Raw genomic sequence first — 27482 nt, 5'->3', positions numbered from 1 at the left:
TAATAACAAATTTAATTTAAAACTTGATTGATGAAGTTACATGAGTAATGGACGGCCTGGTCGATGCTTACCACGCAGGAGCAAAGTTGACGCTTACAAATTGTTCCTTGTTTATTATTGTTAATATAACAATAATAATTGTTATTATTATCATTATGTTATTTTCATTTTAATGGCATTTCTCAGAGGATTGAACTGTGATCAAATGCTATGTGTAATTTTGGAACAAACTTTTACGAAATGGCGAATTCAAATGTCATTGATTAAGATCTTCAATTGTGCGTGTGCGTATATGTGTGTATATAGTGATTGGAAACTGTTAACTAAAATGGTTTAACATTTTAGTTTAACAAATAAAATTTAGTTGAGGTTAAAGTTTAACTAAAAATTAAAGGTTAGTTGAAAAAAAGTTTAATTAATTATTTTTAGTTATAACTAAAAAGTTTAACTATAAATTTTGTTAACTTTTTATGCAACATTTTTTTTGAACTTAGCTTGATAATTTGTGAAAAAATTCAATAACAATGGCCTGCAGTAAATAATTAATAGCATACTATATATTTTTGTCACTTTATATTTGAGTAAAAAACGTGGTGTTTGTTGCTGCTAATCCTGCTAGTTGGTTGTTCTCGACGTTGTTATTCCATTCATTCTATTGCCTAAAAATAAATATTATAAACTTTGTTGTTTCAGCTTAAATAATACTGAAAGTGATTGCCAAATGAATAAATGGGCAAATTAATTTCATAGAAGACAAATCAAAAAAAAACAATTCCAAATTTTTTATAGATTTGCAACTGCTGAACAAATGTTCAACACACTATCACAAATTCTGACATTTATAAGATGCAAAATGGCTGATGAAATGCTTGACATTCTTCTTTTTTTACGCTCTCGTTCTTGATACAAAGATTATAACATTTCAAACTGACATTGGAGACACTTTATGTTCATTTCATTTTTTATCAATTTTAGCATTCATGCCATGATTAGGACATCTTTTTGGCAGAAATAGTTAGGAAAAGTTATGAATGTTCAACTAATTTTTTTTGTTTTGTTTAACTACGTTGAAAAAGTTATGAAAGTTGATTAGTTAAACTTTATTATTTTAGTTCAAACTGTGTCATAGTTTACTTATAAAAATAGTTTAGTTCCCATCTTTATATATATATATATATATATATATATATACAATTTGATAATTTATATTTATTTTGCTTATTAAAATATAGTATTTATATATTTATATATATATGTAGGTAATATCAAATTTTTTCAATAAACAAACAACTAAAAGATGAATTTTAGGATTTTATTACAATTATATGTCGCATACATAGGGGCGAGAGCACGTGTGACGTAACATTACTTTGGCCAAGCTGCATGACACTTGCTTCCTGCCGTTAAATTATATGGAATTTCAGAAATAAACTAACAATTGTCAACGCAAAGTTGCACTTACTGCTAAATAAAATGGAACTTATAAATTTAATTTAACTTAGGTCTCGATGTGAGTCCCATGTGTAACAGAGATATGATATCCGTTGAAAAGGCCCAAGTAATCTTACGTTTCCTCGTTCAATTTTGCTTTTAACATTTTTATACTTTCGCGTGTTCATATAAAAATTTTATAATTCTTTTCTGATTGTGCCATAATCATTTTTTCGCAACGCTTAGATAATTTTTGTTGTCATCGATCATTATTTAAATGAGCATCACCTTCTTGCACGAAAGGTCGGCTTCATCGACTACATAGCTCTTCCGCTGTGGGAGGCCTGGGATGAACTTGTGAGCAACCAGTGCCAGGAAGCTCTTGACAACCTGCTCTTTAACAGGGACTGGTACGATGCAGAGGAGAAGGCGAAACAAAACAATCAAATCAGTTAACTGGCTCTAAATAAATTTGTTCAGAAAATTGTTTATAAATTTTTACATTTGTTTGCTTATTCACTCATTTATGTTTGAACCGTTATTTACACATTCATTCAAACATTCATTCATTCATTCATTTATTCCTCATCCATTTGGTTATTTAATCATATTATTTATTCTTTTTTTTGCATAATAATAACAATAATAAAAAATAATAATATTATATTGTAACGTTTTTTGTCCGATTGCCTAACGGTCTGCCAAGAATCCATACAACCAATTTGTCAACCAATTCATCATTCACTTAGTGACTTGTCGACCTTGTGAGCATATTTTTATGGACATGTCAAAAATTTGAACGAATAAATAAATGTTGTGTATGTAATTTTTACAATAGATTCATACGGAATACATTGAATATCTTTATAAGAGACAGCGGTTTAAACTATGTATGTTTCACATTATGAATTGTGAAGACAAACATTTATTTTTATATGATGTTTTCATTATTTTGCCATTTTTATAATAAATTTTATGCTAACAACTGTTCAAGCGTATGTGACTAACTCACGACATTTCATTGATTGCATAAGAACACACACCACACACCACACACACCACACACACACACACGAATAAAACGCAAACACACTTGTTGCGGTTTAAGTGCTGAAGATGATGGAAAAATCGAAATAGGTCTTATACACTCGAGAATGTGTTGGAAAACTCTCCACTATTCTAATTTTAATAAAATAAATATTGATGACAAGAATTTAGATAGAAATGTTCGAACCAACAGTAGAAATTCGGTTGACTTCATAAATTACTGCATTAATTATGATCTCTCTCTCTCTCTCTCTCTCTCTTTCTCTCTCTCTCTCTATATATATATATTTACAATGTTCTATAAATTCTAACAAATGTTTGGCGTTAATATGTTTGTAGTTCGTTTTTTCGATTAAAATTCAAAATAAACTTATTTTCCGAATTCATGCTGCAAATAAGGCCATATTTCGATTCCAAATGAATCATCATCAGTGCAGGTTGATTTATATAAGGAAACGTTCTCCAAAAAACTTTAGTGAGAAAAATTGAAAAAACGAACTACAAACATATTAACGCCAAACATTCGGTAGAATTTATAGAATATATTAAAAATTATGGTCTATTACCAACATATTTTTGTTTATTTTGATAGAACACAAAAGCTTTTTTCAGTATTTCTATACCATCTTCGTCGCTCGAATTAATACGTTGTCTATGTGGCCGCCAGATGCTCAAATATATATATATATATATATATACTATATCTCTACTTTGTTGATTCCTTGTTTGTTCAAAGTGAATACTTAGCGCTCATTTAATTAGTTTTACACTCTTCAACTTCGTCCGATCTGACACTTTTACTTGCTTTCATTACCGATGGTTCTTCTGTTTCTAAATTTATTTGTTGAATATTTATTATCTTATTTAATTTAATTTAATTAATTTACAACTAGCCGAATCAATACTTATAGAACAGCAGGCTATTGGGATTCTCATAGAACAAAAACATATAATATATATATATATATATATATATATATATATATATATATATATATATATATATATATGTATTATATAAGACGTTAGTCAAGTTCAAATATTCGAACTAAAAAAATTTAAGAATCTGATTTTCTATTTGCACTTTAAAAATCATTGTTGAAAATTGCCCACAAATTTGAAATGCAATCAATAATGCAAAATTTCATTCGTTTCAGTTAAAAACGGAGCATTTTATTAATTAACACTTACTTTTTCATCTATGAAAAACAGGAGTATGGTTCAACAAACGTTGGTTTAATGTTTATGTTTGTACACGATTTTATGGGATAAATAAACAAAAATTGAAATAAGAGTGCAAAGAGATTGCATTATTTTATTGGTGCTGCAGTTATATATAATTAATAATTATATTAATTAATATACTTTATTATCGTATCTGTCTGTTGTGTGTGAGCGTATGATTTTTTCATAATTTTATTATTGAAACGTACAACCGTGGCTATTTACAACAGGACACTATGATTCGTTGACCCGAGGTTAACAACTCCGCTGAATGACTTTCAATACTGCACAAGCACAATTATTTTTGTACAATAATTTTCTGTATCATTTTTTGTCCAGAAACAAATGTACTGGTGAACATTATATTCGACCTTGATCTATTAAAATTTATTTCTTCAATGCACGGACGAAATTAAATAAATTTGATTACGTAAAATTAAGAAATTAATAAAAGATGGACTGAACATGAACCATAAAAAATAAACATTGAAAATCAGCACAAATAAAAAATTACTTGCAGTTATCTTGTTTTTAAAAAAATGAAACTAATTCTAATAAAAATTATGCGGTCAACATTAAATTTAAGGTAAAATTTTGCTCAGAATGAATTTCAACAGTACGAATAAATGCACAAAAACTAAATTACACGCTCTGCACAAATCTGTTAGAAAAGTATTTAACAACAGTCAAGTGCGGGATTGTCGTTGCGCTTTCAAATTTATTAACATTGGTAAAAAAGAGGTACTATTAGTTTCATTTACATTAACAATAAATTTTAATTTAACCATTTGAATTACTTCTTATGTATTAATAATTAATTTGTTTTAAACGCGTAGTCAGGAATATTATGTTATCGAACTTTTGAGCATACCATATTATTTGTTAGGTTTAGTAAACAAAATATTACAATTACTTACAAAGCATTTTTTGACTTCAGAACAAACCTGTCATTGAAAAATAGGAGCCGATAGGCGACATTCAAAAAAGGCAATCGGTTCCTTACGACAATCGCAACTTATTGGATATTTAAAAACAGTGTAGTCGACAAGACCACAAAATATACACCGACAACGACCCATTTTAAAAGCTGCAACCTTATTAAAAGAAGCGACAACGAAGATGGATAATCTTAATGATACCCAAGAGTCATCCGGTATTTTTTTTACTAACAAGAGTTGGTGAAATATAATATAATAAATATAATAAACAGTCTACAAATAAATCGAAATATTTTATAGATCTTAATTAATTACCAATAAAATTTATTAGTTAAACATTTCTTAAATATTTTTGACAATGGTTTGATAATTGATAAATTCATTGAGTGTCGTAGCCGGACATACAATTACTGAAATTTTTGTGACCAATAAATTAGGCATTGAGTTCAGTCCGTCCGTTCAAGACGATTCTCTTCTGAACGCACCCGCCAGTGAAGATGATGTCATCGGGCAAAGTATGACGTCAGAGGGGGAAGCAGAGGAGGTGCTTTATTCTGTTTAAAGTTTAACATTTTATTTATATATTTTTTATTATAAATAAATATATATATAATATTCAAAAGATGTAAACAAATTTTAAGCAATTGTAAACTTGGTGCTAATGTAATTAATATTGTTGTTTCAAAATAGTGAAAATATTTACAAGCAGAATTTTTTTCACCACCTGTTATCAAAGTGAAACACATTTTGATCCAGACATTGTCGTAAAATCATAATATTAACATCATAATATTATAATATCATTGTTAATATGCACAAACCTTGAAAGTAATGTCGCATGATGCATGTGTATACAAGCGCGCAACGTACATTTAAAATAAATAAAAAAACGTATCTCTGTTAAATTTTTTTATTAAACAGGTTAGAACATTGTTCATCAGTGGCCTCCCTATTGACACAAAGCCTCGTGAGTTGTACCTGCTATTCAGGACTTTTAAAGTAAGACGCAAGTTTCAGATAGATATCTATCAAGTTACAGTAAAACAACAAGTTTAAAAATTAGTTTAAAACTGTTTCATATTGATTTATTACTTATTTCTCTGTTCCGACACTTAACATCATAAATGTTTAAAGGGATACGAGAGTTCTCTTTTGAAGACGGGATCCAAATTGGGAAAACCAACCACAGTAAGTTCAGCGTGTGGAATTAAACAAGACGTCACCCGTTTTGCAAATTATTATTACTGTTATTATTATCATCATTATTATAAAAAAAAAATAAACAGTCAAGATATGTCTATGTCCAACTCTCAAAATCATGAAATAACTAAAATATGCGCATATATAATTGAGTAAATATATACACATACATATCGATGTCCGTTTGCCGTTAAAAAATAAAACGGTAATTATTATAAATTTAAAAAATTTTTTAAATTTAAAACATATTCGCAAATTTAAATTTCAACCAACCAACATCAACCTATTTGAAAGATGTATTCTAAATCGTCAAATTTGTAATTTCATCTATAACTTTATTTGAGTTATTTAATTCAATAACTTTCACATTAACAGCCCGTCGGATTTGTAACATTCAAATCAAGGAAAACCGCGGATATTGCCAGAATTGAGCTTCAGGTGCTAATATTATAATTTTTAGCGCAATTCAAATAGATTAAAAAACATTTATATTATTTTAAGGGAGTTAAATTGGATCCAAATCATTCCAGTCCACTTCGACTGGATTTTGCCAAAAGCAACACAAGGAAAGTAACAAAAGTATCCCGCCAGTTGTTCTCATCTCCCATTCCCAATGCCAGACCTTCAGCATTTGCTCACTCAACCTATGCTTCTGTGAGAGGTACCACGTTGTTCTAATACGTCGACTATTCAAACAAATTTAATGACTAGTATAATTAAAAACCTATTGGCGAATTAGCTCAAACGTATGAATGCCACGGTCCGCGCGAAGACCTGGTTCGAACACTGCCTGTCGAAACTCAAAAACTATCATACGATTTGTGCGTATGAAACGGTGATTTTGTGTATTCGTACGTAAAAAATGTGCATGTACGTCGTGTGGTGGGTTGTACAGCATTTGTGTTTAAGAAAAAAAATTTAAGCTAGTATTTGTTAAAATAAAGTTCATACTGAAGTTAAATTTATTTTTGTGACTAAATCATTTTTCATTTCCAGATTTTAATTCTTCTCAGTTCTATTCAGCGAACTTCTTACCAGGCAACCAATGGCACAGTTTGCAAGCACCAACTAATCAAATGATCAGTCCTTTTGCTTTCAACATTACCTATCAATCAGGTATTATGGGAGGAGTTGGAACGCCGTATGCATACCAGTCAATGCCCGCCGTGTCTCTTCCTTTTCATCACGCAATTATGGCAAACAACTCCAACTCCCATTCTAACTCACAAACTATTGGACCATTTTGCACACCACCAAGAAACCACTTTGGTCACCAGGAACATTTGTCGCACAACCAAAGTTATTCAATGCCAATGTTGCCTGACAAAGATCCAAATAACACTGATAATAATTCCAATGTTGGATGCATCTCTACCTATGGAAGTTCAGGAAATATGTTGCCAACTGACTCTATCGATCCGGATGGAGATGGTGGGGGCGGGAATGTCACGGGTGCCAACGATACGAGTGGCAGCAGTGGAAATTTTGACATCTCCAATGTTAAAGATGACAGTCCTTCTGCGACCTTATTCGTTTGCAATTTGGGCTGTCATAGCACAGAGGATGAACTAAAAAATGTGTTTGCCAGGTTAAATATTTTTAAAATTTAATAGAGTAGGATAGGCGTGTATTTTTTGTAATTGAGGCTTAAAACATACCTCGTACAGTATGGCCGGATTCGTTCATTTGAGAATGTATTCAAAGGGAACAGAGTCAGCAGTCGCTTTTGTGGATTTTACAGTGAGAATATTTATTAAACATAAGTTATTTTAAAAAATTTTAAAACATAAACAAGCGTCAGACGTATAGCTTGACTATTTGGCAGAATGTTGAGTATGCATCGGAGGCTTGCGACAAATTGCAGGGAACTGTGTTGCCATCATCAGATAATAGAGGGATAAGGATTGAATTTGTCAAAAATAAACTTCGACAGGTGAGTTTTAAGATTTGTGATTTTATGTATTACTGTCCCATAACCTAAGCATTTCACCAAATCTCCTATGCCACCAGATTCTTTAATATCAAAATTTCCAAACGACCAGAATGTTCAACGTTATTTTTATAATGCAGATAAAGCAGAATATATCTGAGAAGACCCAGCAGACGTCCGAATGATCCTATCCTACCTCACACTTATTTCTAAATTAATTTTGTTGTTTTGTATTTCAATGTTTTTTTTACGTTGGTTTTAAATTAATTTATTTAATTTGTTCTGCCTTTTGCATTTCCTTTTTTCACGTTTTGTTTTATTAATTCAATTGGACACATGCAAAGATTAATGAATTTAATCACAATGTTTTAAAAGCATCAATAAGCCTGCATATTTCAACTTTTTATTAAATGATTCACTAGGTTTTTTAAAATTTGTGAAAAAAATGCAAACGTTTATTCAAATAAGCCAATCGATCAATGTTTATAGTTATAGGATGTTTAAAATTTTCAACGATTTTTCTTTAAATTACGGTTATACTATGAAATGAAAATTTTGAAAAAGATTATGAAATTGAACTATATCATTCATCTGACAAATACAAAAAACCAACAGACAAAAAACAGCAGATAAATCAAATTTAGATGCATTATCATCCCGAACGTTCAACGAAAATAAGTTTTGCACATCCTGCCTTACAACACACTCAACGGTGCAGACGAAAATGCTAACAAAATCTGTATAAAATTGTTATACTTTTATTCAGACAATCAAATAAAAAAACTATATATATATATATATATATATATATATATATATATATATATATATTTATTTATTTTTGGGCCAATAATAATGCAAATATAATATACTCAAAATTAAATCACTGAATTAAGTAACAAATAATTCACAATCAAAATATTTTTAATAATCAAAAAATTAAAAAAAAAAACAGATTGGAAATAAGACGGTTAAACAAATAGATTGAAGAGAACCATGCAACAAATTAAAAACAATCAGCAGTAGATACAATAATACAGAATAATTTTTGCAATGTTAGTAAATTCGTAAACATTTTATACAATACAGTTCAATCCTAGATAGTAAATTCATAATTATGAATTAATCAAACGTGATGTTTAAAAACGAAACAAAGCAAAAAAATAAAGAACTTTAAACTTTTATCAAGTCGTAAGTACGAATACTTGTCATGAAAATATCATTAAGGCTAATTACAATTATCGAATTTAAAAAAGTCGAAGTAGATCAATGTCTCGATTATTATGAATAAGTAATGAACTACGGCGTAACGTCAAATTTCATAATCTAAAATAGAAGAAGAGAATAACAAATATGTGAAAATGGAGGATGAGATGAAGTCAGAAACAGTAAAACAAAGAAATTGAAAGATAAAAAAAGTAAACGGATAGACTCTAAACAAAAAGCAGAACTAAATACAGAGAGCAATTCAACTGCCCTAAATTGGTATAAATTCAATGAGATGCGCTTGAAATATTAGCTGCAATTTCATAAGACCCTTCAGAGTTTTTGTTACTTATATATCCTTCGTCCTTCTCCTCCTGGGTCTTTGTACAGGAAAGTGGAAAAATATTTTTCCACTTTGCACTCTCGTTGTTGAAAAGATTTTTTGTGGGACGTTTTTTAACAGTGTTGTTGCCATCCTCGTCAAAGCCAGCTCTCTGGCTAGCTTTCAAAGCCCCGTTGCATTTATTTTGATCCAAAATGAAGGATCGGTCGCGAGGAACAGTGTTCATCACACTGATGCTATCGGAAAATGAAGAATCATCAATAAGTGCACTGTCGGTGTGTAAATGCTTAGCTGCGTGTATATTTTTGCTAGCAATTTTACTCAAAATGTTTTTAGATCTATCATTAAGGCTAGTCGTATCATTACATTTGATCATCAGACCACTGTTTACGCTGCGACTTTTACGAGGTAGACAGCGAGTATGATGAGCGGAAAAATTATTATCCAATTCTACAGTTCTAAAGTTGATCTGACTCATAGTCGTCAGAGAATGTTCCGAGTAGTCACAATGAAAATTTGGCAATTTTTTCGCAACGTTGTCATTTTCAACCTCGACACTGCGGACCATGTCGGTTGACTCATTTGTACCGTCAACATCATAATCATTTAAATTCTCGTTAGCAAATTGCAAAGAGGCAGCGCAATTGTCGTCATAGGATTTTTCGTTAATTCGGTTAACATCGTCCAATATTTCGTTTAACGACAACGTCGAACTTTTACCTTCAGCTAAGCCTTCTCCACCTCCCTGATTCGCCAGTGACATTCGACCACTTAGACTGGAAACGTCCTGATAATCAAAATGAGTAGCGAAACTGTCGTTGAACGTGTTAGAGGAATTTTTATTAGTTGTCAGACCTGTGTCCATTATATTAAAAACACGATTCTTTGATTGCATATTATGTTCATAACCTGTACCGCCTATCTTTTCTTGAATCAAATGTTTCCTTCCTGACGTCTGAAATGAAAAATTTGGAACAAAAGTTGCATTGGGTTACGATGCAACAAAAATACACTTAAAAGAAAATTTTAAAATTATATTAACACCAACTTCATAACTTGAACCGGAGTTTAGAGTCTGAGGACTCACATTCATATTCAACATAGTTTTCAAATTTTCATTTTCCTCATGAGTTTGTGCTAATTGCTTTTTCAATATTGTACATTCGTCTTTAAGACTCTTTAAAATAAATAATTTTTGCCAAATTATATTAATAAAATGTAATAATTTATAAAGTAGACCACAATTATATATAAATATGCCCCAAAAATATACAACAACAATAAACTATCAACCAATGATGATGATCTCCAGTAACATTCACTCAAAAAGTTTATCAAGAGCATTGAACAATATTCAATAAGGATTAATTGCATCAACATAACGGCCAATCAGACCAAATCTTCCTGCAAAACAACTGATCTAAAAACAACCGCCAACAACAACCACCAAAGGCAACCACTACCAATAAAAATAATCAACATCAACCGCAACATTGCTGGCCACGACAGAAAACCCTTAATACAAAAATTAAAAAAACAAAAACAAGACCAAACCCGTCAAAAACAAATTTACAAAAACTACGAGCAATTCAAACAAGACCCTCCGAACAGCAGTAGCGGGCTGCCACAACCTCGCCTCACAAGAACATTCACATTGGCATTGCAAGAGTGTTATCATTAAACAACAAACCAATCTACTATCTTCAGAAAACACACTCATGTCAAATGCAGTCAACAAAGCAATAACAAACTATAACTACACATCTTCAATGTTACTCAACGGAAGATATCCTCTTACACCAACAATCAATCAAATAGAACACCTTACAAAGAAAGTCAGAAAGAAAACCAACCGTTGCCATCTACTCAACGACTACTGAAGCAGAATTAACTCAAACACTCCAAACAACTGTCCACCAAGCAACAACTGCCCTCCAGTTGCAATGTTTCCAGCCTCTTTGAGACCAAATGAAAACTAAATGCTCAAAGGTTAAATAGTTAAAAAATCTATCTACGATCGTGTTTTTACAAAGGACAGACATATGACCAATGGCACTTCTGTCCATGTTACTACAAGCCGGAGACATCGAGACTAATCTCGGACCCCAATGCGCTTCCTGTAACAATCCTTCCAATGCAACAAACCAAGTCATAAATAAACCTAGTGCTCCATGCTCTCACGAGATGAGGCAGCAAAAATAAGAGCAACCCGTGGTGATCAAAACAAATGAACATGCTACAGATGCCCAGAAGGACTAGTCAGCCTGCAGCAAAATCACATGCAACCAATACAGAGTTAGGAAAATGTAAGAGATGTTATAAGAAGATCAGAATTAATAATAGACCGATTCAATGTACAAGGTGTTCCGGTATGTTCCACAGAATATGTAGTGTCCCCCAAAAATATCAGAGTATCTGAGTAATAAGACTAGTGTTCCAATGAATGTAACTAAAAAAGAACTCCACACCTCCGTTACGTTGTGACTGTTCATTGGAATTCCATCTGAAATGCGTCAAAGGAACCAGGCAAAATATATATGTTCAGCAGAACACCTGGAGACGTGATAATTGCAATAAAAAAAATAAAATAACTTAAACCCCAATGGTCATGATGAGACTAATGTAACAGACGATCTATTGAATTCTAAATTGGGATGCGTCAAAAAATGGTTAGAGTGCAGTGGAATTGCAATTCAATTTGATGAAAAAAAGAGCTTATGCATTTCCTGAAAAAGAATAAACCAGATATAATGTTAATATAGTCTTGAATGTCAGGTCCTGAAACACATAAGAAGGAAGTATGGTCTAGGAGAACAACTTGGTGAACTGAACGAGCTCCCAATGGAGGCTGGGAAAATGGTAGCGGAGATTATGAACAGACTAGAAAACAACTAATAAATCAAAATGTGCGAATACAACAGCAGCCCACAACTGCCGTAATTAGCCAAACCAACTAAATAAAATTATAAATAAATGGCTTATAAATCAATTGCATAAATCAATTGATCCTTGGCAACTAACATCAACTAACATAACAAAAACCATTAACAATCAGCCAACAACCAACCACAACTACCACCGACTACATTAACAATGACAATCAACCAACCAGCCAATAAAAAACGACCACCACTAACGACAATAACATAACCAACGGTTACCTTCTGAGCAACAAGAGCCTGCAATATTTGACTTGTAACATCAGCAAGACATTTTTCATAATGTTGAAATTGTGTTTCATTTTCTTTTGTCAGATCTTTCTTTTCACCTTCTAGTTTTTTAATCTTTTCCAGAAATTTGTCATCTTTCTCGGGTTTGAAGGAATTACTTGATGCAGCATCAGAGCTAATAGCACTATCCTTCAATTTAAATAACAAATGGGTTATAGAACTAGTTTTTAATTTAGTTTTTGTTGTTCAAATCAAATGTTCATAATTTATTTTGAATTATATTATTATGAATAAAAATATACGTTTTGTTTTTCCAATTAATAAATTAAAAAATTACAGTTATATTAGAAAAACTCGAATATAAAATAATTAATTGTGAACGAAAAGCCTAATATAAAAGGGTCTTGTGTGCTTTTAAAGCCGTCATAACAGCATGCCATCCAATCTGCAGTTTTCGTTTGTGCAGTTGTCACAGTTTAAAGTATCAATTTTAAAAAGCCAATCTTACAGTTGAATTGTTAAAATTTCTACAATAATTTTTTTGTCTGTTTGAATTTTTCTGAAATTTAATAGCTATGTGAATTTGCTTTAATAAATGTCATGTATTTGTCAGAAAATGTAACTATTTTCTAATTCAATATGCAAAATGAAGACTGCAAACTATTGTTAGTTGAATGTGGAAAGATGCAGACGTAACATTGAAGGTGCAGGTACAATGCAGTACAGGAAATATATCCTTTCTACGGGGATCTACTATAAAAATCTTATTTCAATGTCTTGAGTCTACGCTTGATTTAGTTGCTTTAATGGAAGTTAATCCAAAAAATTTCGAATATAAAATGTTTATCCAACATTCGATTATTATTTTTAGTTTTGTATTTTATCATTTGAACAATTGTTAGATTGGTATATTTTTTTTAGACTTTTTAAATTTTTATAGTTCAGTGTGGCAAGGGATTTAACCCGTGCTGGTTTACATTAATAATAATGATAATAACAACAACAATAATAATAATAATGAGAACTCTTTTATTTCTTCAAAAGCCAAAATATAAATGAAAATTACAATTAAATATAAAATGATCAAATATTATAATAGTTAAAAGATTAAAATAATGGATAATTTAAAACCTATGCTCGTCATTATGAATGTGTACTAAGGTGATGAAATAATATAAAAACTAGAGTCAAGCTTTATTTCTGTCGCAATATATTGCGTAAGTAGACGCTATCGCAGAATTGATTAAGCTAGATCTAAAATCGTCAAACCAGTTTATTTTAGTTTGAGATAATTTGAAAGAATTATAAAGTCCTATTGGCGAAATTTTAAATGTGCTGATTAAAATATTGCAATGTTTTAAATCATTCAATAGGTTATTCTTGAGGTTGCTCTTGTACTTATCCACTTTGTAGTTTCTTGATTTGGTTTAATTGATTTCATGACAGACTGTTAGTTCCAGTATTTCAATCGTTTTTTTGTACAAGATTGATATGTCTGGTCTGAGCGAGGTAAACAGTTACGACACAGGGCGGATCCATTCTTCTTCGATATCCGCAAAAATGATTGCTCCAGGCTCGATGCATGATTTGATGTTAAGATGATGGCAAGTATTTTATTGTGGCGATTTAAGTATCTAGCGAGTGCAGATGGCGAACCACAGTTTGATACTACATGCTTATTTGTTTCCTTGGCGTTAACAGAGGGAGCATGCTGCGTTGTTCGTTTTTTTCCATTTAACTAAGTTGTTGAATGAGATATTTTCTTGTGAATTTGTATAAAACATCTGGCAGGGATTTTGTTGCATTAGCCCAACGGGTGATCTCTGAGTCGTGAACGTTTTCCTTAATCGACTTTATCATTGTTCCTAGGCATTGTAGCAAAGATAGATGGTTGAAGTCATTTTGGTGTTGACGCTGTTTCAGAACGTTGCACGCCATTTGAATATCGTTGCTCTGGATTTGGTTGTCGACTTTTATGTATTCATTCTTTGACTCCTGCCACAGAACTCTCATTTCTTCACCAGTGTTTATTTTCAAGTGTGTTAAGTTTTAATCTCATTAGCTCTGTGTGATGTTTTAGCGATTTTATGTTTAACCCTCCACTTTTGTAAGACAACGACAAAACTTCAGCAATACAGCTACTTACTGGAAGAGACAACCAATCTCTTACAGCTTCGCGTATCAACGGGTCTAGGCTGTTTCCTATTCAAGTTAGCGAAATATCGTACAATCGCAATTGAAATGATAATTGAAACGGAATGAAGAGACGTAGGATTTGAAGTTTCCATTGAGCTGTTGCATTTAAGTCACTAATTACTTGCAGCATATCTGTTAGTTTCTTTTGGAGTATCTCTTTTTCCTTGACGTTTTTGCACTCAAAATCATAAAATTTACCCAGATACTCAAACTTGTCATCGACGCCTATCTGGGGTATTGTTTCGTCGTCTATTGTTAGCTTCGGCAGAAATTGTTCATATGCGCCATCCCGCTTTCGCATCCCGAATGTGAAACACTTGTCAACTCTTATTTTCATGCCAGACCATTTGCACCAGGTTTGGTTGAGATTGATTAGAGTCTGAACACCATTAGAGCTGTTTGTTATAATAGCTGTATCGTCAGCGAATTGCATCCAAGCTCCGGGTTTTAGATTAGCCGCAGGACCCCATAGGTATCCACATTGTTCATATTCTTTTCTCTCTAACATTTTCATTTGAGGGTTGAAACAGAGGTTAAAAAGAAGAGGTGAACTGGAGTCACCCTGCAGCACTCCACGTTTCACAGGGATTGGTGGAGTTAACTGCTCACGTACTGATACTGTTGTTGAATAGTCAGCATAAATAGAATCAATTAAGTTGCATATCTGGTCCAGGATAAGATGGTATTTTAGAAAAGATGAGATGAGATCGTGACTAACCTCACCAAATGCATTTCTGAGATCTAGAAGGGTGACGATGATCGTTCGCTGATGTTTCTTCGCATCTTTCATCAGGTGAGTAAGTAGATGAGTGTGTTCCTTCCCTCCGTCCAATTTTGGATAGGAGCCTTTTTGTATTGAGGTGTTGATGAAGCTGTTGTTTTCCAGATATTTGTGTATTCTGTTGCCGATGCATGTAGAGAAGATCTTGTAGAGAACCGGTTGTAGCGTTATCGGTCTAAAGTTAGCTGGGTCATTGGGGTCACCATTTTTATAGATTAAAATGGTGAAGCCCTTTATCCAACAGGATGGAACCGTAGTAGACCTCCAGCATTCGACTATAAATTGGTGAAGGATTGTGCGCAGCATAGGGCATTTTATGAAGACAATTATTGAGATTTGATCAAGTGGACAGGGGGATACCTAAGTTTGCATTTTCTAATGACTGTTGCTATTTCGTTGTATGTTGGGGGGTCGATGTTGCATGGAATTGTTGGTTGTTGCAATGTTGGAACCCAGTTCTGAAGGCGAAACTTGTTATGAAATGGGTCGTGGAGTATGTTGTAAAAATATTTCTAGCAGTCGTCGATGCTGAATGATGGGGTTAAGCTGTTTGATGGGTTGAATATTTTTTTGCATGTTGACCAGAATTTGACTTTCAGTTGTTTTGTTATGTCGACATGTTTCTCAGTTTTTGCATTTCTCAGTGATAACAGTTTTGTTCTTATTTGTTTGCTTAATGTGCTGATTTTCATGTCGAAACTGTGGTCGTTGCGGCCAAGTAATTTTAACTGTTTAAGGTCCTTCTTCATGTTTTTGACAGTTTTATTAGGGTGTTGAATTCTGAGTTGTCAACCCAGACTCAAGTTATCATCTCAAAACTGAAGTCCTTGGATGATGCCATTGGCCTACAAAATAGTAATTTCAATGAATTCAGGATGAAGACGGATAATCTTTCGTACTCTTCCATGAAGATTCTGGAGGAGAATGAAAAAGTTGCCAAGACAAGAGTTGAACAGAGTGAGCAGGAAATAAAAAAATATTCAGATGAGGTTAAAGGAAAAGTTGGTAAGTTGTCATTAGATGTCAAACAGGTACAAAAAACAATTGTTGATACCTCAACTAAAATTGAATTTCTAAATGACAGAGAAAAGAGGAGAAATAATGTGATCCTATATAATTTGCAAAAAAATGGGTCAACACGAATGAAGTAGTTAAAAAATTTTTGAAAGAAATATCAGAGATTGATTCAGAGACAGAGGGAGTTGAAATTTCCAGACTGGGCAGAAAAATGGAAGATGATCAAAAATCTAGACCAGTTTTGATTCAGTTTGCAAATATAAATACCAAAAATTTGCTACTTGCAGATTGTTACAAACTTAAAAAATCAGCAATTTTTAATAAAGTAATTGTCAATCATGATCTTTCCAAGGAAGAAAGAAGTAACAGCAGAAAACTTTTGGAAGAAAAAAGGAAAGAAATAAGTGCCAAAGAGGACATAACAAAATGGTCATTCAGGCTCAAAGGAAAACCAAGTGATTTTTATGTGGTTGCTGTTAGAAGGCAAAATTTAGAGATACAAAAAATTTAAGTCAGACAAATTTGAAATATTTAAGAATTATGATGTCCAATGTAGATACTTTGTCTAATAAGTTTGGAGATTTACAATCCTTGTTGGGAAGTTTAAAATGTACACCTGATCTGATTGCTTTAATGGAGGTGAATCCCAAAATTTTAAAAATAATACTTTTGTCTGAATACAATTTGCAGGGGTATTCAAGTTTTGCTTCTGAGTTTTCTTATGTTGGTAGAAGGGCACTTTTGCTGTTTTATAAAAAGTCTTTGTTAGTTTCAAAAGTTGGTATGGTCTCAGAATTCAAAGAATATATGACTGTGAAGGTTTGCATTTCTGGAAGATTTTTAAATATTCTGTTTGTATACAGAAGCCCCACATCCAGTGTTAAAAATAACATTCATCTATTAACACTGGTTAATGATGGTCTAGCATTGCCAGGTGATTTTTTAATGTTTGGGGATTTCAATTTACCTGAAATAGACTGGGATACGTACAGCTGCAGTGGAGGTGAAGAGAAATTTGAAAACAAATTTTTAGATATCCTTAAAAATAAATTTTTGTTACAACACATTAACCAGCCAACAAGATTTAGATTTGGTCAGTCTGCAGATATATTGGATTTAGTGATTTCATCACAAGAGTTTGTTAAAAACGTGAAATTTTATTCACCTCTTGGGAGCAGCGATCACTCAGTGGTTGAATTTATGATTGCTGGTTTTGGACGTTTAACAGATATGAACTTGAAAAAGTTTTGCTTCGATCTAGGCGATTTCAATGGTTTAAAGTCGGCTCTGTTGCCATCAGTGATTGAAGTGTTTACAGAGGATAGAAATGTCGGGAATGACTGGAAGATTTTTAAAGATAAAGTGAGTTGTGTGGTACAAAAGAATTTGTTCCAAAGAAAAGAAGAAACGTTGATTTCAAATTTATAATCACCAATGATTTGAAAGTTTTGATAAAGCAAAAGCATGTAATTTGGAAGTTGACTTATAGATATGGAGAAGATAAAATTCAAGAATTCCGAACAATTAGAGACAAAATTAAAAAACATACAAAAGTGATGAAATTGCAGTCGCAAGAAAAACTTGAATCACGTGAAAAAAGTAACCAGATGTGATGAGGTTGCTAGTCCATTGACTGAGGATGGAAGGGTAATAACTGATTCTAAGATGAAAGCTGATGCATATGCTAATTTCTTCTACTCTGTGTATAGAGAGGATACTTTTTTGATGGACGGATCTATTTTGACTCCACTGATGTATTATCTCCAATGGCTGATTTGGTTATTGACGAACGCATGGTATTATCAAAACTTGAAAAGCTAAATACATGCAAATCAGCAGGTCCAGATGATATACACCCACGAGTTCTATGGGAATTAAGAAAGTCAATCTGCTCCCATTTAAGTAGACTATTCCATCGTTCAGTTGATGAAGACATTGTGTTGCAGGATTGGAAGCTTAGTCATGTTGTTCCTCTTCATAAAAAAGGCCGTAAGGATCTGGCTCAAAATTATCGTCCGATCGCATTAACTTCAATTTGTTGCAAGATTTTGGAATCTATGATAAAAGATCACATTATGAATTATTTCATGGAGAATGATTTATTTTCAAATGGCCAGTTTGGATTTATACCAGGTCGTTCAGCAATCTTGCAACTTTTGGGGTTTTTGGAGTTCATTACTGAGGGATTGGATCATGGTTATGAGGTTGATGTGGTTTATATGGATCTTGAAAAAGCGTTTGACAAGGTTTCACACAGCCGGTTACTATTCAAGCTCAAACAGTACGGTATTAACAACAAGCTACTAAATTGGATTCAGAACTATATCAGTGGTAGGTCGTTTCAAGTAAAGCTTGATGGTACTTTATCTGATCATAGACCGGTTTTAAGTGGGGTTCCCCAAGGTGGGGTTCTGAGTCCGCTGTTGTTTCTAGTTTAGTTAACCGACTTATCCTCAGCTTGTGACAATGTTCTGCTATTTGCAGACGACTCAAAAATTTTCAGGGTAATATAAAAAGTGACGAAGATAAAATCATCTTTTCTAAGGATATTATAAAAATGGTTGATTGGTTTAGTAAATGGAAGTTAAATAATGCCAAATGTTAAGGTTTGGTTGCAACAATTCAGGTACACCATTCACTATTGTAAACTGCAACGGACTGCCCTTTCGGTTGCCAGAGATTGAAGAGATATCAGATCTAGGAGTGATCTTCAATGACAAGCTTAGGTTCAAAAGCCATATTTTGAGAATTGTTCATAAAGCTAACTCCATGTTGGGGATTGGGGATTCAAGAATTTATCAGAAGAAGCTTTTAATTTGTTGTACAAGTCGTTGGTGAGGTCTCAGTTGGAAAGGGTGTTCAAGCATGGAAACCTTATAAAATTGGTTTAATTCTAGAAATTGAAAAAATTCAAAAAAGAGCAACACGTTTGGTTAATTCCTGTAGGTCTCTTCCTTATATTGACAGATTAAAGAAACTTAAGCTGCCTTCACTCGCGTAACGTTGTCGCAGGGCGGATCTCATTTTGCTGTTCAGAATTTTACGTGGCGAGGTTTCTGTTAAGGCTAGTCCAACGCTACTATTTTCGTTCGACGATCGTACGAGAAGACACAACTGGAAACTGACTACAGGACCATGTCATAAAGATTGTCGTAAATTTTGCTTCTCAAACCATGTGGTAGATAACTGGAATAGGCTTCCTTTTGATGCCGTCAATGCTGATAACATTAACATTTTTAAATCATTATTAGATTCATTTTTTGGTGACTCCATATTTGATTGGCGTTTGAATTCATAATTGTTCCTTTTACACTATATACATTCAATAGTTATCATCTTTTACACGATGTATATACATTCAATGGTTATCATCTTAATAGTCCATTGGTTTCAGATTTGTATGCATTTTTCGGTTGTCTTAATTGTTAATACGATTAATTAATTCTGTTTTATTTTGTTGACTTGTGTTTTACTATTTATATATATATAAGATAAGTTTATTATGTACATTACCTATTTTATTTATTTATGGTTTATATTTTCGAATTTCTATTTTTTTGTTTGGCAAGGCGCTCTGTCCGTGCTGTTTTGAATAATAATAATAATAATAATACTGTGAACTCTTATATTATCAGAAAACATCCAGACAAATCAAAATAAAATCAAAATCAAATAAAAAATAAAGTAGAATTAAATCCCATGCTCATTGTCAGTGACAAGTATAAAATATTAAAATATATTTAAAGCATAGTATTTTATGCAGTGTTTCTGTCACAATCACAATAGATACTATATGACGAGCGAATAACACTATTAATTAATTTTTCATCTAGAGACATCGGCAAAAATATTGAAAATAAAGATAAATTTAAGTTGTTATAGAGACCAACTGGCGAAATTTCAAACGAATTGACAATTACAGAACAGTCAATAAAATCATTGTTTAAATAAGATTTCAGGTTTTTATATTTTTTACGCTTGTACTGTCTGGATGAATGAAGGTTAGTTTCGTGGCATATCGTCAGTTCTAAAACCACAACTTTTTTGCCTCGCAGAATGGCAATGTCGGGACGTAGCGTGTTGAACTGCGACATTGGGCGAACATTTTCCATTTTCAAATCTGCAAATACGCAACAATCTGATGGAGCGTGTAGTTTCGACCAGCCGACGATCAACGCTAATAACATGTTGTGTCTCTCAGTGTACCTCACTAGAGCAGATGTTGAGCTGCAGTTTGACATAACATGTCTGTTCGTCTGTCGAACATTGCAGAGCGGACACAAAAAAGTTGTGGATTTTTTCCATTTAAACAAATTTGAATTTGTAGGCAATTGTTGAACTAAGTATTTCCTTGTGAATTTGAACAGTACCCCGGATAAATTATTTGTAATTTATGACCAACGTGTTGTTTGCGCGGGGATAATTAGTTTGCCAATTGATTTGATTATAACATCCTGTGATTGCAATGCCAATACATGATCGAGGCCAAATTTTATGCGGTTTGTCTCGAGAATTATGAGAGACTGCTTCAATGAGCCTGTCCTGCTTGTTGAAATTTAGAGCTGTTTCTCGCCATAAACATTGAGTTTCATCGTTAGTGCTGTTTTTAGATAGCTACGAATTTTAAGTTTTGTTTTCTCTGCAGTACCTCTCAATGACATGATGTTATAACCGCCAAACTTCATTGGTAGCTAAAGTATCTGTAATACACAGGCACTGATTGGCATGGCAAGCCACTTCCTAGCTCTGACCACTATTAAACTGTCTAGACTAAACGATATCCATGTTGATGAAAAGTTGTAGCTGCGCAATTCAAATTGTAATTGCGTAGGAATAAAATATTTTAAAATTTGAAGTTTTTGCTGCAGTGTGATGTCAAGAACTGAGGTGATTCCTAACAATTTTTATAATTTTGAAACAACCTCTTCTTTGGCTTTTGTATTTTTGCTTTCAAAATCGTACAATCTGCCCAGATAGACAAAACTGCCAACAATTTTGACATTAGGAAGAGCATATTTTTCGATTGTTAACCTCAGAGATAATTGTTCATAAACTCCGTCTTTTTTCCCAGGCCAAATGAGCTGCTTTTATCTATTCTCATCTGCATGTCCGACCATTTACAACATGCATAGTTCAGATCAATCAATTTCTGAGCACCTACCAAACTGTGAACAATAATTCCCGAATCGTCGGCAAATTAAAACCAAGATTTGGTTTTAGGCCCAGATGTAGGACCTCGGAAGTAACCACAGCTAGCATACTCTTGAGTTTCAAGATTTTTCATTAGAGAGTTAAAACACAAATTGAAGAGAGAGAGTTAAAACACAAATTGAAGAGTAGTGGCGAGCATGGGTCACCCTGGAGAACACCTTTTCCAATCGGCAATGCTGGTTTTAGTTTGTTGTTGATTGAAACTAATACCGAATACTCTGAGAATATTGCCATTATCATCGATTTGAATAATTGTGGCACGTGGTGAAACGTTAATATTGAGTTAATGAGGAAATGACTTACTTCACAAAAACATTTTTAGGTCGAGTAGGACAACGATAATTGTACGTCGGTGTCTTTTGGCATCTTTTTTTTACGTGGGTTAGCATTTGTGTATGCTCTGCCAAGTCGTCGACCTCAGGATAAAATCTTTTTTAAATATTGGTGCTGATAAACTTGTTTTGATGAAGAAAATGATACAATCTTTTTTTTTATGAGTGATGATAAAATTTTTATAGAGGACTGGTTGTAAAGTTATTGGTCTAAAATTAGCTGGGTCATTAGCGTCGCCTTTTTTGTAAATTAAAATCGTTAAGGCTCTTTTCCAGCAGTTTGGAATTGTAAACGAGACCCAACATTTTGACAACAGTAGATGTAGATAAGTTCTAAGTATCGGACATCTTTTAAATATTATAATTGACATTTGATCTAGCGGCATGGTGAAGCTTTTAATTTAATTTTACGAATAATTTATGATATTTTTTCATATGATGGTGGATTTGTATTGCCATTAAGCTCAGGCTGTGGCAGAGGTAGAATCCAATCGGGAATAGTAAAATTTTCTCTATCACTCGCTTCATTACATTTTCGAAATAGTTGCTACTCCTTTCGATGCTAAACATTTCGATGATTGCAGTGATGTAGCTGGCGAAAAGGTTTTTCTGCATGTTTGCCAGAAATTGTTTGATTGAGTAGACACCTCTGATCGACCACCCGATTTTGCCAACTTTGCCCGGTGTAGTTTCGATCTGATTAATTTACTTCATTTATTTCGTTAGCGTGATTATTGTTGTTGTGACCAAGAATTTTTAGATGTTTCAATTTTTTCTTGAGTTGTTTGATATTGGTATTATCGTTTTTTGATTTATTTGGTTTTACTGTGCCGTATGTTTCGACAAAATATTGGTAGATGGTGTTTCGAAATTGAATGGTGTAGCCGTCAAAGTCATTGATTTTGTTGAGGTAATTTAATTTGTGGTGAAAATATGCGACTAAACAGTAAGTCGTGTAAACACAGCTCTCGTGTTCAATAATAATAATAAACTCTTGTGTACAAGTATTGCACGTCTGAGAGTTTTATTTGAGAGTTTGAAGTAAACTTACCGTAGCATAACACTTAATCTGTCATTGCTTGTGATTATTTTACGTTATATAAGGTTCATATCTTTACCTTAAGCATATCTATCTGACGCCATTTTAACTTGTTATATTCTAGGTACATAAGTGTTATTCAAAATTACATCCCAAAATCCTTAGTTACGTCATTTTATTTTATGGTACAATATACAAATATGACTATGTTGAATATGCTCATCAGTGATTGCGCTAAATTTATCTTCAGAAGAAAGAAAAAACACCAGTCCCAACTAATTTCCACATGTCATACACACTTCTATGTGTCAAAGAAAATAATTCAATCATTCAAGTTCAAATATTTATTCATTTATCAAAAAACTTTACAAAGAATAAAATGCATAAAATCAAATTTATTTAAAAATTAAAAAAAATTTACATTTAAAAAAAACAAAGAGCTTGAAAAATACTTACCAACTTGATGTGGCCAGTCATTTGTAGTTTGCATTGATAACATTTGTTGATTATCGACTCCAACTTTTGTACCTCCATGTTCATCAAGTGATTGTCTTGCACCAAACTCTCCAGCTGACTTTTCAATTTGCTCATTTCTGTCTGCTTCACAATAAAATATCCATTATAACAATTATTAATTTTAAATTTATAACAATAACCAAAAAAATAAATAAGTAAATAAATAATAAATTAAAAATATAAAAGAAGAAGATTATGTTGCACTGATTATTGGGTCTTACATGAAAAAGTCCTCATCAACTGTTGACAACCACAGCATAGGAAAAATATAACAAAATTAAAAAGTAACTATAAAAAATAGAACCAAAAATTGAAATGAAGATGAGTGAGTGAGGGTACCTCAAGACTGTTGACTGAGTTTGAATTATTTTGTTGCATTCTTTCAGTCCTGTGTTTGTACGGCAACAGATCTTGGATGGCCTCATTTAACCTGCGTTCATTATCAACATAAAAATATAGCTACTATGAAACTAAAATATGCTGCAGCTGTCTAATTATTCAAAAAGATTTAGTACATAGCATTGCTTCCTTGAACCACATGTACATCATTCATATCTTTAATCATTTAATTTCAAACTATCTAAAAAGCCCAATTTTTAAAACAATAGACATATTCACAACCTGGTGTTCTCTTTTTTTAGAACATTAATTTCATTGGGACAGCAATAACAGCATTCATTTTTCATCTCCTTCAATTTGTTCTCCAAAAATTCTCTTCTTTCTCTCTCCTGTTCCAACTGTCTTTTCAACATTTCTCTCTATAAAAAAATAAGGATAAATGTTTTAGGTTATTTGAATGCATTAATTCTGCTGATTCATTTTGAGTTAGAAACCAAATTTAAATCATCATAAAATCATCGTGAATTGTCGGATCATACCATACCATTTTGCTTGAGACCAACATGAAAGTTATGGGTGCGCGTTATGGACAAGCACAAATAATTTTTTAGAAATGACATTTTTGGATAGCTGAATAAAATTTTAGCACCAAAGTGGAAATTTATGGTAAAAGTTTTACATTTTATATTCTCACTAATACATTGTATATTATATACCTACTTATATTATATTTGTTATTCACTAAACAAATCAATCAAAACCCAGAAACTGCAGTAACTTAACTACCCCATGAACATAAAATATATCCATTACATTATAGACCAATGATGTTGATCTGTCCAGCAGTTTGAGTAGAAATTTTGTTGGTGTTGGATGAGTTTGAGATGTATGCTGTAGGCTGCTGAAGAGAAACATCCTGTGCCATCGAGCTATCAAAATTTGAGGACATGCAAAGACAGTTATTACAAAGAAAATAACCGTTAAAGTTGGTTGAACATATAAGCAGGTGGAAACATTTGCCGCAGGTTCTGCAATGGACTGAATGAATATTAGGTTTTGTTGATCTTGTTGTTACATACAAGACAGATCCAGGTTTTATGGTCAAGATTTGGCTAGGTACCCGCCCTTAAAAAGAGGCAACAGAAGAAGCAGGTTGGAATGGACTACTCCGGTGGCTAAAACCCATTGGCAGGAGAGAGTGTTGCAACGGTTGCGCCAATCGGCTCCATCGCATGAAGGCCGTTGCACCAGAGTCCTTTGGTCAGGAAAAGAAAGCAATTCTGCAGACATACAAAGCAATCGGTCACTCAACAATAATCGTAAAAGATTGGCTGTCTATGTCGGTGAGCAGCTGCGTCGCAGAAATCCTCTTGCTACCCTACAAATCTGGAAGCCTCAGAATAATCCATGTCATAATATTACAACACAGCCCAGACTTTATCACAACATAAAAGACACCTCCAGTTCAAGATGGTTTCCTACAACACTTCCTGCAGTCATCAATGAAAGCTCTTTGAAAGCTGCCTCCGTTACTCTAGATAGTAACGCCACCAAAGCCGCCACCAAATCACACCTTGCCCAAGTTCTACTCAACGAATGGCCTACACCAACAACTAAAATAGATAAATCTGAAGAAAGTCTACCCAGGGCTCTCAGACAGATGTTAGCCCAACACCAATCTGGCTACAGCATCTTTCTCAGCAGCTACAAAGCAAAAATATACAGTGAACTCAATAACATCTGTCCTTTCTACCATCAGCACCCATCTGTTTAACTGCATCAACAACCCCACTGATCTCAAAATAATAGATTTCTGGTTCAACCCGATAGCGGTGATGAATTGGCTCAGGCCTCACCAGGAGCAACCCAACCACCGAATGCCCGATGCAGTGCAACAACTACCACTATCAATCAATCAATCAATCAATCAATCAATCAATCAATCATCAATCAATCAATCAATCAATCTTCGTTTAACGTCCAGACCCAGTTTCCCCGAGGCAAGACGTAACTACCACTACATTGTAGATAAAAATAGATGATTAGCATGAAGTCGATTGATTGCTCAAGAAATAAACTACCAACCATTGGTTTTTCACTTATGGTTCTTGAAAGTTCCTGTTGAAGTTTAGCAAGACTCAACTTGTCCAGTCGAGCTTGATGTTTGTGTTGAGCAAGCTGGTGAATCAATTCAATGACTTGTTCCTCTAGCTCCTTCATCTCAAAGTTTTCTGATGTTGCAGCCTGCAGTGCAGTTCAAAACAAATTACAAAATGAAATGCAAAAGTATTGTAAATTATACAAAACCGCAAATTAGCCTAAACTGTAATATTCACAACAAACATATTAACAAAGCTAATTGCTACCAAAAATCACCTATTTGGGTTAAACACAAACCTTGAACCTAATTAATGAAAATATCTAAAAGAGAATATGCTGTTTAATGGATAATATTAAAGTAATATTAAAGTAAATACTTTTCAAGAGATAACATAAGAAATAAATATAACTATAAATAAAAATTATATATAAATTAACAATTAAAAATAGAAAATATCTAAACACAATCTGTGACCTGGAAGATTTAATAGAATGTAATAAAAAATAAGAGCAGCACCACCATCACCCAGAGTAAAGACAGGATGGCCAACAATTTCTGAACTGCAATAACAACATAACAAGTAACATCAACAACAACAACATAAAACAACAACAACAACGTCTGACTTGATGGTTAGCGTTTTTTCCGACAACAGAGCCACCGACACCAGGAAATATTTCACAGGTCAGTGACCTCTCATGTTTGTGTGGTGATGAGATAATTGATAACTGAAATCAATTTCAATTAGAAAATTTTATTTTGTCACATATCTATAAAATATTAAAAAAAAATTAGAAATGAAATAAAAAAATAGAATAATTTAAAAAAGGCATAAAAACTTTTTATGAAAATAAAAAACAAAAAGAAGAGACCCAAAACTTGATAATAAAATTCCAACCTTATTTTTTTTAGAACTGGATAAAGATCTACATTTGACAATTTGTTGGCAGTTACTGTCAGTTGCATTACCATTCTTACCACAGGAGCCACCCTTGGTTCTAGCAGCCATTTGATTGTGGTTTGCAGTGGCAAGCACCTCATGGTTCTTTGATGAAGAATTCTTCTTATTGTTGCATGCCAGGCTGCCTTTGTTAACTGCAGTATGATAGCAAGTAGGTGCCTTGCATGAATGTCTTACCTTCTCTCTCTGAAGTTCCAAACTGGTCGACATCATCTCTAAACCTTCTACTCTTCTTGTCTCCCAACTTTTATCAAGACCACTTGGTATTCTTTAGGGGAACATGAGCAGAGGTTATCATGATATAAATTAATTTCTTGCCTAATTAAATATACATGCATGCTATTCCAGTGAAAATTTGTATTGAAGAATTTTTAAAAACCATGATTGTGAGAACCATAATTATTATTTTGTTAAATATTACATTATTAATAAAAATTTTAAATAGAAAAAATAAATAAAGAATACCTTCTGATTTCATTCCAATCTTGATTCAATAACAT

At 32.8% G+C, this 27482-nt stretch overlaps 5 protein-coding genes across 5 annotated transcripts in view; 3 read left to right on the top strand and 2 right to left on the bottom strand.

The window, feature by feature from the left end:
- Positions 1-2416, top strand: part of HELRODRAFT_107672 (hypothetical protein) — a 48259-nt gene extending 45843 nt beyond the window's left edge. The window contains exons 11-12 of the mRNA XM_009027632.1: positions 1503-1558; positions 1735-2416. Of these exons, the coding sequence (XP_009025880.1) occupies positions 1503-1558; positions 1735-1887 (209 nt within the window). The 3' untranslated portion in view covers positions 1888-2416. The remainder of the gene's footprint in view (positions 1-1502; positions 1559-1734) is intronic.
- Positions 2417-4821: 2405 nt separating this feature from the next.
- HELRODRAFT_189355 (hypothetical protein) lies at positions 4822-8346 on the top strand (the record flags this gene model as incomplete). Its single annotated transcript, XM_009027631.1, has 10 exons — positions 4822-4876; positions 5078-5184; positions 5562-5639; positions 5775-5828; positions 6216-6278; positions 6342-6501; positions 6837-7428; positions 7508-7580; positions 7666-7773; positions 7911-8346. The coding sequence occupies 10 exons, from the start codon at positions 4822-4824 to the stop codon at positions 7953-7955; spliced, it is 1335 nt and encodes a 444-aa protein (XP_009025879.1). The 3' UTR covers positions 7956-8346.
- Positions 8347-9263: 917 nt separating this feature from the next.
- HELRODRAFT_163886 (hypothetical protein) lies at positions 9264-10421 on the bottom strand (the record flags this gene model as incomplete). The annotated part of the gene is made up of 2 exons (XM_009027630.1): positions 9264-10274; positions 10368-10421. 2 exons carry the CDS (start codon positions 10419-10421, stop codon positions 9264-9266), a joined length of 1065 nt encoding a protein of 354 aa, XP_009025878.1.
- Positions 10422-13128: 2707 nt separating this feature from the next.
- HELRODRAFT_163885 (hypothetical protein) lies at positions 13129-20396 on the top strand (the record flags this gene model as incomplete). The annotated part of the gene is made up of 7 exons (XM_009027629.1): positions 13129-13154; positions 16227-16471; positions 16636-16938; positions 17040-17122; positions 17174-17302; positions 17558-17693; positions 20317-20396. 7 exons carry the CDS (start codon positions 13129-13131, stop codon positions 20394-20396), a joined length of 1002 nt encoding a protein of 333 aa, XP_009025877.1.
- A 2026-nt stretch (positions 20397-22422) lies between these two features.
- On the bottom strand, positions 22423-27482 carry HELRODRAFT_163884 (hypothetical protein; the record flags this gene model as incomplete). Its single annotated transcript, XM_009027628.1, has 8 exons — positions 22423-22722; positions 23522-23662; positions 23921-24011; positions 24203-24339; positions 26006-26164; positions 26648-26749; positions 26920-27250; positions 27448-27482. 8 exons carry the CDS (start codon positions 27480-27482, stop codon positions 22423-22425), a joined length of 1296 nt encoding a protein of 431 aa, XP_009025876.1.

This window comes from Helobdella robusta (genome assembly GCF_000326865.2).
Source record: "Helobdella robusta unplaced genomic scaffold HELROscaffold_5, whole genome shotgun sequence".
In the NCBI taxonomy this organism is placed as follows: domain Eukaryota; kingdom Metazoa; phylum Annelida; class Clitellata; order Rhynchobdellida; family Glossiphoniidae; genus Helobdella; species Helobdella robusta.
This window is presented reverse-complemented; position numbering and strand designations above follow the sequence as displayed.